Source organism: Belonocnema kinseyi, chromosome 6, assembly GCF_010883055.1.
Source record: "Belonocnema kinseyi isolate 2016_QV_RU_SX_M_011 chromosome 6, B_treatae_v1, whole genome shotgun sequence".
In the NCBI taxonomy this organism is placed as follows: Eukaryota; Metazoa; Arthropoda; class Insecta; order Hymenoptera; family Cynipidae; genus Belonocnema; species Belonocnema kinseyi.
Window position 1 is genome coordinate 46094126 of NC_046662.1, and position 12975 is coordinate 46107100.

The following is a 12975-nucleotide window of genomic DNA, read 5'->3' on the forward strand; positions in this document are numbered from 1 at the left end:
AAAAAGAAGAATTTTTAACAAAATAGTTCAAATTTGGACCGAAGCTATGAATTTTTAATTAAAATGACAAATCTTGGACAAAAAATTTTTTTGAACAGAAAAGTTTAAACTTAAAGCAAATAGTTCGATCTTAATTGAAAAAAATTAATTCTGAATTATAGTTCAATCAAAAAATATGATTTTTTAACTGAGGAACATTTTTCAGTCAAGAGAGAGAAAATTTGTTAAGCAAATTGTTGAATTTTCTAAGCCAAAAAAGAAGAATTTTCAACCGATAAAATTAATTTACCCTAAAAAGGCCGAATTTTGAACCAAATAATTGAATTTGAAGCTAAAAAGACGAATTTTCAAACAAAAATATCAGTTGAATCTGGTTAAATTGTTAGTAAAAAAAAATAATTCAATTTTGGACCGAAGAGTTGTTAAATGCACATAAAAAAATTCTCAGCGAAAAAATGTAATAGTTGATAAATCAATAAAAAAATACGAATTTTCAAAAAATAAAAAATTTTCTTTTAAGATAGAGAAAAAATTTCAAACAAAATGTTGAATTTTTAGGCAAAAAGGTGAATTTTGAACCAAAAAGATTAATTTTCAGTCAAAAATATAAGCTAAATCTGGTTAACTTTTCAGTAAAAAAATTAATTTGAAAAAAAAAAGAAGAATTTTTAACAAAATAGTTCAAATTTGGACCGAAGCTATGAATTTTTAATTAAAATGACAAATCTTGGACAAAAAATTTTTTTGAACAGAAAACTTTATACTTAAAGCAAATAGTTCGATCTTAAATGAAAAAAATTAATTCTCAATTATAGTTCAATCAAAAAATACGATTTTTTAACTGAGGAACATTTTTCAGTCAAGAGACCTTGAAAGGCCGAATTTTGAACCAAATAATTGAATTTTAACCTAAAAAGATGAATTTTCAGCCAAAAATATAAGTTGAATCTGGTTAAATTTTCAGTAAAAAAAAAATAATTTTCAACAAAATAATTCAATTTTGGACCGAAGAGTTGTTAAATGCCCATAAAAAAAATTCTCAGCGAAAAAATGTAATAGTTGATAAATCAATAAAAAAAATACGAATTTTCAAAAAAGCAAAAAATTTTTTTTAAGATAGAGAAAAAATTTCAAACAAAATGTTGAATTTTTAGGCAAAAAGGTGAATTTTGAACCAAAAATATTAATTTTCAGTCAAAAATATAAGCTAAATCTGGTTAACTTTTCAGTAAAAAATTAATTTGAAACCAAAAAAAAATAATTTTTAACAAAATAGTTCAATTTTGGACCCAAGCTATGAATTTTCAATTAAAATGACAATTCTTGGACAAAAAAAATTTTTTGAACAGAAAAGTTTAAACTTAAAGCAAATAGTTCGATCCTAATTAAAAAAAAATTAATTCTCATTTATAATTCAATCAAAAAATACGATTTTTTAACTGAGGAACATTTTTCAGTCAAGAGAGAGAAAATTTGTTAACCAAATTGTTGAATTTTTTAAGCCAAAAAAGAAGAATTTTCAACCGATAAAATTAATTTTCCCTAAAAAGGCAGAATTTTGAACCAAATAATTGAATTTTTACCTAAAAAGATGAATTTTCAGCCAAAAAATATAAGTTGGATCTGGTTAAATTTTCAGTTAAAGAAACTAATTTCCAAAAAAAAGAAGAATTTTCAACCAAATAGTTCAATTTTGGACCGAAAAGATGAATTTAAAAAAAAAATGACGAATGTTTGACCAAAAAAATATTTTTAACAAAAAAGTTTGATTTTAATGAAAAAAAAAATCAATTATAGTTCAAAAAAGAAATCAGAATTTTTAACTAAGCAAGATTTTTCAGTCAAGAGAGTGAAAAAATTTCAACCCAGTTGTAAAATTTTTAAGCCAAATCATGAATTGTTAACCAGAACGATTATTTTTTTTCACGAAAAGGAAAGAACTTTCAACCAAATATTTTTAATTTGAACAAGCAAAAAAAAAAGATTTTTTAATAAAATAATTAAAGTTTCAACTGAAATAGATACATTTTTGGTAAAAAAAAAGATTTTCCAAAAAAAAAGAAACGAATTTGGAACAAAATAGTTCAGTTTTAGGCTAAAGATAAATTCTCAATTCAAATGATGAATTTTCAACAAAAAAGTAAAATTTAAAAACCAAATTGTTAAATGCTCATAAAAAAATCATCAACGTAAAAATGTAATAGTTAATGAATCAATAAAAAGCACGAATTTTCAACGAAGAATATTTCATTTAAGATAGAGAAAAAATCTCAAACAAAATGTTGAATTTTTAGGCAAAAAGGTGAATTTTGAACCGAAAAGATTAATTTTCTTCCAAAATAAATAGTTTTATATATTTTAAATATTAAAAATTTAAACCATAGACAAAAAATTACAGAAAAAAAATAATTGTAAAGGAAGGAATAAATTAAATCATAAAACGAAAAATAATAATGAAAATTATATTTATTTTGTATTCTACGGACGGAAAGTAAAAATTTACAAAGGTAGGTTCATTGAAATCTACACTACCAGAAAAATATATTTAAGAACATTTTTTTTATAAAAAAAACTGTAGCAATAAGCGTACTTGATTTTAAATATTTTCGTTTGTTTAATAATACTCGTAAATATTATTTTTCATTTTTGTTGAGTTAAAAAAAAATTTTTTTATTCTGAAAATTTAATTTTTTAACTGGCAGTGTAGATTCACAAATATTTGTTGGACAATTTGCTAGTCAATATTTTACTATGTACAATAACATAATTTGACAATAATAAAAATTTCTAGATTAAAAAAAAAAATCTGTACAAAATTTACAAATAATATAGTAACAGTCTATAAAGAAGGAATGTGAAAGTAGAATTTGTTAGTTAAAAGATAAACGTAAAATCATAAATATGGAATAATAAATATGAACTAACTATTAAAATTAGATTTAAAAATGCAGGGTGGCTGTTCTAATCGAGTAAAAGATTCCCCGGTATTTTCCCGGCTCACAAAAATTTGCCTCTGTCTTTGAAATTAAAAAATTCGAGCTCCAGAAGCTGATTTTTTTTTATTCAACGTAATAAAAATTGAACAGTAAATGGAACGAATGAAAAATCACGGAAAAAATTCCATTACTGTAAAATTCTCAAGGAAAAAAAATGGAAAATAAAAACTTCGCGAATTTTAAAAATTTCCTAACCTCAAGAATTAAAAAATTGTATTAATATTAAATAAAAAACAAAATGACAAATATTTGTAATCAATAAAATAATTCTATTTTATTTGTTATTTAAGTATGAAAACCATTTTTTTTTTAATTATTTAGATTTGGGAATTTTATCATTCGAAAGTTTTTTTTTTAATTTTTAGAATTCTTTTAATTTTATTTCGGGAATTATTTATTGTCGGGAATTTTGAAATTCCATAATATTATAAAATTTCAAGAATTTTATTATTCAGTAATTTTCCAATTCGGAAATTTCTTATTTGAATTTTAAACGTTTAAAATTGAAAAATAAAATATTTTTAATTCGTAATTTTTTCACAACTTTTAAATTGATCATTTTTTCAATTAAATACCGTTAAACTATAAAATTATAGATTTAAAACTTTCAGCAATTTAGCAGTTTATAGAATGAAAAATCACGAGAAAAAATTTCAATTTCTGTAAAATTCCAGGAAAAAAAAATGGTCGACAATTAAAAATTCCCGAATATTAAAGATTAAAAAATTGCATTTTATTTGTTATTTTAGTATGAAAACCATGTTTTTTAAATTATTTAGATTCGGGAATTTTATGATTCGGATGTTTTCTTTTTGGAAATTTTTAGATTTCTTTTAATTTTATTTCAGGAATTATTTACTGTCGGGAATTTTTAAATTCCATAATATTATAAAATTTCAAGAATTTTATTATTTGGTAATTTTCCAATTCGGAAATTTCTCATTTGAATTTTAAACGTTCAACATTGAAAAATACAATATTTTTAATTCGGAATTTTTTTACAACTTTTAAATTGATCATTTTTTCAATTAAATACCGTTAAACTATAAAATTATAGATTTAAAACTTTCAGGAATTTAGCAGTTTAGAGAATGAAAAATCACGAGAAAAAATTTCAATTACTGTAAAATTCCAGGAAAAAAAATATTGAAAATAAAAAATGGTCGACAATTAAAGATTCCTGAATTAGAAAAATTCCCGAATGTTAAAGATTAAAAAATTGTTTTAATTTTAATAAAAAATGAAATTACAAATATTTATAATCAATAAAATAATTGCATTTTATTTGTTATTTTATTATGAAAACCATTTTTTTTTAATTATTTAGATTCGGGAATTTTATCATTCGGATTTTGGAAGATTTCAACAAAACGAACGAAACGGTTTTTAATATATCAGAAAAATATAAAATAATTTGTTATTTTTAAAATTAATTTTAAGATTATTTTTTTCTAAAATTTATCATTTGAAAAGATTTTTAAAATTGTGAAAAAAGAATTTGAAATATTTCAATGTAATGTTTTCATTTTGAATTTTTTTTTAATTCGAGGAAAATTTTAAAACATGTAAGGAGGTATTTAAAATTTTTTAAAATGTTTAATTGTTTAATATTAGAGACGATTTAAAAAATTTATAATCAATATGTCGATGTTTGAAGATTTCGAAATTGCAGCTTTTTAAAGATTTTAACAGGTTTCAAAATTTCTAAAGAAAATTTTTAATAATTTTTTGTCAAAAAATTAATTTCAAGCAGTTATTTTAACATATGTTAAAACAATTAAAATTACAAAGTTTTTTCTGGTCGGAAAATTTTAGAATATTATTTTGGTAATTTTACAACTTTAAAAAAATAAGCAGTTCATAGATTTTTCGCGGAAAAAATAAATTTATAAGATTTTAAAAATTATGCCATTTTAAGAAATTTAAATTTGAAAAAATTGCAAGTTAAACTATTGATTTTCCTGAAAAATGAATTCTTTTTATATTAAAAATTAAATTATTTTGATTTGTAGTCATTTAAAATTATTAATTGTTTAATTTTTATTTATATATCAAAATTTAACACTTTAACTTCCAAACGGAATATTTTAGGGGATGACTGAAAAATCCGAAAAAAAAATAAAATTTCCGACATAGTACAATTCCCGAAAAAATTTTCTAAATAAAAAATTTCTGGGAACTTACAATATTACCTAAATTGAAAATTCCCGACAGAAAATTGACAAATTATAAAATATCACAATTTAATCAAGAAACATTTTTTTGCAATAAATATTAATTATTTATTAAAAATTAAATAATAAAAAAATGTTTTCATTTCTTTCTAATCAAAATGTTTTAGTATTATACATTTAACAAGTAAATAATATTATTTAAAGACTATTTTTTATTTATTTTTTTGTAAATTCGGGAACTTTATAATTTTAGTGTCAATATTTTATAATTCGGCACTTTTCTATAGAAAATTGTCAAATTCGGCAATATAATAAACATTTTCGGGAACTTTCCAATTTCAGATTTTTATATTTCCGGAATTTTTTAAGTTTCTATTTCCAATACTTTATTTTTCAGCGATTTTATTTTTCCGAATTTTTCAGTCCGTACTAATATTTATTTTAAAAAATTCAAATTGTTTAAATTCGGAAATTTTTCAGTTTTGGGAATTTAACAGTGTTAGATATTTCATAATTTTGGTCATTTTATTTAAGGAATTTTCTATTATTTAAAATTTTCAAATTCGGTAATATTTTTTTCCTTTGCAATACAATTTTGTATTTCATTTTATTTATGAAATTTGAATTCATTGTCCTATTCTGTCATATATAAATTTAAAATTACTATTATTATATATGTATTTTTTTACTTTAAAATAAGTTAATTAATTATGAATCTTTTAACTGCAAATTATTTTCAGATTAAAAAAAGTTTACAAAATTTCAAACAGACATTTAAATTTTTGTTTAACTGCTAATTTTTTTAGTTGGAAACAGTTCCGTTTTTAAAATTAAAATTTTTAAACTGTTTAATTTTCAACAGATTCAGAATCGTCTTGCAAAATCAATTAATGTTCAATTTTTAATAATCTTTTAATTGCTAAAGTCTTAAAAAATGCATTTTCAATTTCTTCAAATTGAAAATTTACGCCTAAAAATGAAGACCTGAAACGTAACATTTTTAAAGTAAAATTCCGGGTCAAAAAATAAATTTAATATTATTTTCTGTTTTTTTTATCGTTCAGCGAACACCCTGCAAATTATCGTCTTTGGCAATAACAACGAAGCGCAAACAATTTAATTTACTAGGTAGCTACAATTTCGCAACCAAAAAAATAATATAAGTTCAAGAAGGAAAATCAGAATCTGATACGAAAAATGCATACACAAGTGCATAATATACAGAATAAAAATTGCAAGCAACACAGATATTATCGTAATTGTGCCAAAAATCAGATATCTGAAAAAAAATAGTTTTTCTATAATTTTAAGAAAAAAAAATTACTGTTGATGTCTTTTCAGATAAAAAATATTTTTATTTCAAAAATTGGTTTAACTAACAACAAATCTTATTTTAACAATATTTCTTGCACATTAAATTTTTTATTGCTATCGCTTCTTACAAATTTTTTTTTAAATATTGAATTTTAAATTAATGATGGCTTTTTAGTTTCAGGAAAAATATTCTTTACAATTCTACAGTCCCCAGTTTTGAAAGTAAATTTTTCTGTGGCTGATTTAATTTTGAAAAAACTTTTCCATGATTTATACAAATTTAAGCATTTTAAAAAAAATCAGTCACAAAATTTGTTGTTAAAATAATTATTTTTGTAAAAATGAAACTTTTCTTACAACAAGGAATTTTTTCTTTTATCAGAATTTCTAAAATATTTCAAATATTTTAAAATAATCGACTCAGAGCAATAAATAATATTTTTTTCAGTCTTTGTAAATATCTATATGTTGATTAAAAAAATGTATGAATTTTTAAGTAAATTAATGTATTTTTAACTAAAAAACATACATTTTGAATAATAAAAAAAAACGAATTTTCAACATAATAGTTCAGGTTTTGATCAAGGAGAACAATTTTCAATCCAAACGATGAATTAAAAAAAAAATAATTTTGACAAGATAATAAAAGTTTCAACCAAGTTCTTAAATGCTCTTTAAAACAATATTAATTCTCAAAAAAATGTAATAGTTAATATTTCAACCAAAAAACACGAGTTTTCAGCAAAGAAAAATTTTTCAGTGCAGAGAAAAAATTTCATACAAAATATTGAATTTTTAAGCAAAAAGATGAATTTTGAACCAAGAAAATTAATTTTTTTCCAAAAATGTCAAATTTTAAAAAAAGTACATGAATTTTACACCAAACACTTAAATTTTCAACTAAAAAGTTCAATTAAAAAAAATAGACTAGTTAAATTTTCAGTTAAAAAATTAATTTCCAACTAAAAAAAAGGATTTTCCAGAAAATAGTTAAAGTTCTAACTGGAATAGATAAATTTACCGTAAAAAAAATTGTTTAAAAACGAATTTTCAATAAAAAAGTTTAATTTTGGACCGTAGGGCTGAATTAAAAAAAAAATGACGAAACTTTAACAACAAAAATTATTCTTAACAAAAAACTCTACATTAAAACCAAATAGCACGATTTTAATTTAAACAAATTAATTCTCAATTATAGTTCTACCGAAAAAAAACAATTTTTTTCCGAGAAAATTAATTTACCCTATATATGATGAATTTGGAACCAAAAAATTAAATTTTAAACTAAAAAGATGAATTTTCAGCCAAAAATGTAAACTAAATCTGCTTACATTTTAAGTTTAAAAAATTAATTTTAACCAAAAAAAAAAGAATTTTCAATAAAATAGTTGAAGTTTCAACTGTAATAGAAATATTTTCTGTAGAAAAATTTATTTCGAATCAAAACAAAAAACGAACTTTTAACAAAATAATTAAATTTTGGACTGAAGCTATGAATTTTCAATTAAAATGACAAATCTTGGGGAAAAAAAAATATTTTTAACATTAAAGTCTAAACTTAAAGCAAATAATTCGATTTTTATTTAAAAAAATTTATTTTCAATTATAGTAACACCAAAAAATAATAATTTTTAACTAAGGAAGATTTTTCAGTCAAAAGAGAAAAATTTTAGTAACCGAACAGTTAAATTAAAAAAAAATTCAACTAAGAAAATTAATTTGCCCTATAAAGGACGACTTTTGAACCAAACATTTTAATTTTAAACTAAAAAGATAAATTTTCAGCCAAAAATATAAGCTAAATCTGGTTAAAATTTTAGTAAAAAAATTAATTTGAAAAAAAAACAGAGAATTTTCAACAAATTAGTTCAATTTTGAACCTCAGAGATGAATTTCCAATTAATATGACGAATCTTTAGACAAAGAAATTGTTCTTAACAAAAAAGTCTAAATTTAAACCAAATAGTTTAATTTTGATTTAAAAAAAATTAGTTCTCCATTATAGACCGAACTGTTGAATTTTCAATAAAAAAAATTAATTTCCAACCAAAAAAAAAGGGAGAATTTTTAACCCAATATTTCAATTTTGGACAGAATCGATGAATTTTTAATTAAAATGACGAATCTTTAACGAAAAATTTTTTTTCCAAAAAAGTCTAAATTTGAACCAAATATTTCGAATTTAATTTTTAAAAAACATCAATTCTTAATTATAGTTCAAACAAAATATACGAATTTTTAACTGAGAAAGACTTTCCAGTAAAAAGACCCATTTTTTTAAAGCTACGTTAAATCTGGTTAAATATTCATTTAAAAAAATTAATTTGAAACCAAAAAAAAAAAGAAGAATTTTCAAAAAATGGTTCAATGTTGAACCTCAGAGATAAATTTTTAATTAAAATGACAAATATTTAACTAAAACATTTATATATAAAACTAAAGTATAAATTTAACCGTACTAGTTCAATTTTAATTTAAAAAAAAAACATTAATTTTTAGTTATAGCTCTAACTATATATACGAATTTTTAACTGTGGAAGATTTTTCAGTCAAGAGAGAAATTTTTTTTTAACCAATCTGTTAAATTTGTTAAGAAAAAAAAGAAGAATTTTCAACCGAGAGAATTAATTTACCTTAGAAAAGACGAATTTTGAACCGAATAATTGAATTTTCAACAAAAAAGATCAATTTTTAAGATTCATTTTTTTAAAATATAATAGTTAAATCTGGTTAAATATTCAGTTAAGAAAATTAATTTAAAAAAATTTATTTCAAACAAAATAGTTAAATCCAGGAATATCAAGCTACTTTTAAAAATGAAGAAACATTATTTACTTTGATAGTACGACTAAAAAAAATTGAAGAACTTTCTCGAAATATTTTCATGATTTATAAAAAAACTTTCCTGATATTATCAAGTTTTTTTCAGGTATATAAAAATTCCCTAAAAATGCCAAGCTTTTCAGGTAAGTTATTTCTTGTTTTTCTTTTATTTATTAAAATTTAAATAAATTAAACAATTTATCTTTAATTGTTTCTTTTAAATAGAAATAAAAAAATTCGCTTTTTAAATAATTAATTATATATTTATATAATTAATTATTTCTTTAAATTAATTTCAACAAATATTTAAGTGACAATCTTAATAAGACATGACTGAAAGTATCATTTCAATTCCTAAAATAATAGAAAACATTGTTTTCCAGACTTGATTTTTGGCGCGACAACTATCTTAAAAATAGAAAAAAAAACAAGTGAATCTCTAAATTATTTTACAAATAAAGTAAAATCAAAAGAGGCAATTTATAGTCAATTATTAATTATAAAAAAAATCACCGGTTCCTGTAATAAAAAAAGGGACGACTGAAAAATCCCGAAAAATAAAATTCCCGAAACAGTAAAATTCCCGAATAATCAAATTTGCGAATAATAAAATTGCCGAATAATAAAATTCTCGAATAATAAAATTTCAGAATTATAAAATTCCCGAATTCGAATATTCCCGAATAATAAGATTTACGACAGTTTATAATATTACCGAGTTTGAAAATTTCCGAATAATAAAATTCCAGACAGAAAATTGCCGATTTATAAAATATCCGAATTGGAAATTTCCCGAATTTTAACAATTAGAAGTTTTTATAAATATATTTTATTGATTACAAATACAACAATAAGATATTAGTTTCAAAAATTATTTTTAACATTTAAAATTTCCAACCTTATTTTTTTAATTAAAAATAGCAATAATTTTCAATAAAATATTTCTAGATAACGCATGTTTTTTTATTGTATATAAATTTATTTTTCGAACAGACTCGAAATATAAATTTATATATATATATATATTAATTAAAAATTTTATTTTTGCGAATGCTTTTTGTATTTTTTCAAATACTGTGAACATTAAAAAAACATGCGTTACATAGAAATATTTTATTTAAAATTATTGCTATTTAAAATTCAAGAAATAAGCTTCGAAATTTTTAATGTTAAAAATATTTTTTAAACTAATGTCTTAATGTTGTATTTGTAATCAATAAAATATATTTATAAAAAATTCTAATTGTAGAAATTCGGGAATTTTCCAATTCGGATATTTTATAAATCGGCAATTTTCTGTCGCGAATTTTATTATTCGGGAATTTTCCAATTCGGTAATATTATAAACTGTCGAGAATTTTATTATTCGGGAATTTTACAATTCGGGAATTTTATAATTCTGAAATTTTATTATTAGAAAATTTTATTATTTGGAAATTTTCCAATTCGTTATTTTTATTTTTCGGTAATTTTATTATTCGTGTATTTTGTTATTTGAGAATTTTTGAAATCGGTATTTTTATTTTTCGGCAACTTTATTATTCTCGAATTTGATTAATCGAGAATTTTCTAATTCAGGAATTTTACAGTGTCGGGAATTTTATTTTTCGGGATTTTTCAGTCGTCCCAAAAAAAATTCCATCCATGCCTTCTAAAATTAAAAAAAAAATCTAAACATTCAATCTTCTTCATTATCTTGCATCAATTTTGTAAATTCAACCGTGTCATCCCGATAGTGGAATAATCTACCTCTTTTTCGACATCTTGTCACAACTGCTGCTAATATTAAACAGATCACGATTAAAACGACTATAAAAATGACGAGAGAAAATCCTAAGAAACTCGAAGATGACTTATCAGATGGTTTATTTATATCAATTGGTAAAGGTGCAGTTTTATAATCAGGAGCTGAATTTCCTGATAGTTTTAAATCAGATACAGGTGGCTTTGATGGATTATTTCTACCTGAAAGAGAAAATAATGTAAAGTTACAAAAGTACAAAATGAAAAAGCTACCAAAAGTATCCTAAAGTCTCACTAGAAGCTTCGTTTTAGGAGACTTGAAAACTTAAGCAACAAAAAACTCAATTTCCGATGCTATTTTTTTTGTTTGTTAAAGAATACTTTTAATTGCAATTTCAATTTTTTTAGTGTTATTAACAATTAGAAAATAAATTTATTACCATCTCGGGAAGTGTATATAACTAAAAATTTAGTCGAGAAAATTCCATGCATGATAAAAACCGTTTATTTGTTAATTTGAATTTTTGAAGAAAAATAGAAATCGCTTAAAAAGGCCGAAAAATTTCATTTTTTAAATTACCTGAATTTTTACTGACAGGGTGAAATACTTCAGGGTGAAATACAAATCTATTTCAATAAATTGCCAAAAATGTTGAAAAATTTCTTTAAATCTTTGAGACCCTAAAAAATCCGTTGAAATTTTTTTTAACTGTTAAAAACATTCAAAGCACTTTTAAAATTATTAACAGTCAAACTACAAAATAGCCTCGGAAAGGACTGGAACTTTTAATGACAAAAGGCATGGACACGGAAAATCTAAAGGTCATGTTTCAGGCGACGGATGGAGAGTGGGTGTTTGGAATGCTAGGGGAGTAAATGATCTCAAGGTAACAGAATTGCGTGAAACTATGGGCGTGAAGAAACTAGATATTTTATGTGTGCCCGAAACAAAGAAAAAGGGATGCGAAACTAAAGACGTAAAAAACGGCGTGTTGAAAGGCGGATTTGAAATATGGTCAGGAGTAGACTGTGAATCGCATGGTAAACAAGGAGTAGGTCTCATTTTGAATGAAAGAGCAAAGCAGCATCTCGGAGATCATGGTTTCTTATCTCCCAGACTGCTGTGGGCTAGAATGAAAGTAGGAATCAGAAGACTATTTATCATAGCATGCTACGCGCCGGTTGATAGTGATCCTAGAGAAGTAAAAGACGCCTTCTGGGACACTTTAAATGACACAATAAGCATCTACGAACATGGGGAAAGAATAATTCTACTAGGAGACATGAACGGTTGGGTGGGCATCCAAAATCAGGATACAGAAAGAGTATTAGGTAATTTTGGGGATCCAAGAACAAACTATAACGGAGATAAATTAGTTGGTCTATGCTTAGAAAGGCGTCTGTTTATTACAAATACTTGGTTTATGCATAAAACGATCCACATGTACACCTGGTCTAAAGGAAATAGCCGCAGTATAATTGACTTTGTTGTTGCGGATGAAAGACTAAGAGAGTTAGTCAAAGATACAAGAGTCATGAGGGATCCTGAATGCAATACTGATCATTACCTTCTGATCTCAAAAATTAACTTAGGTCGGGGTTGGAGAAAAAAGAGACCCAAGAAAGCAAAACAAACGCGAATCAAAATTGAGAACCTACAGAAACTGGATGTGCGAATAGATTTCCAAAATAAGATAATCGAAAGCATAGATAGGGCAACATGGGAGGACCGTATCAAAAACAAAGATATAGAGGGCGCCTTGACAATGATACGGGATATCCTTGTTAGATGTACGATCAAAGTGTGCGGTACCGCAGTTGTAGGAAGAATTTCTGGTGATGCGTGGTGGAATGATGAAATTCAGGTTGCCCAAAAAGCAAAAAGAGAAGCGTACAAGAGAACTTTGAACATCGCAGGTCTTAGC

The 12975-nt window shown here is 23.1% G+C and overlaps 1 protein-coding gene across 2 annotated transcripts in view; it reads right to left on the reverse strand.

Moving 5' to 3' along the window:
- The window catches only part of LOC117174927 (peptidyl-alpha-hydroxyglycine alpha-amidating lyase 2-like), a 61750-nt gene that overhangs the window by 8891 nt on the left and 39884 nt on the right, over nucleotides 1-12975 (reverse strand). The window contains exon 4 of one of the 2 annotated variants that reach the window (XM_033364383.1): nucleotides 11057-11272. In XM_033364383.1, the coding sequence (XP_033220274.1) occupies nucleotides 11057-11272 (216 nt within the window). Of the gene's footprint in view, nucleotides 1-11056; nucleotides 11273-12975 lie in introns of those variants that run through there. The other variant, XR_004467405.1, reaches the window with a different exon arrangement.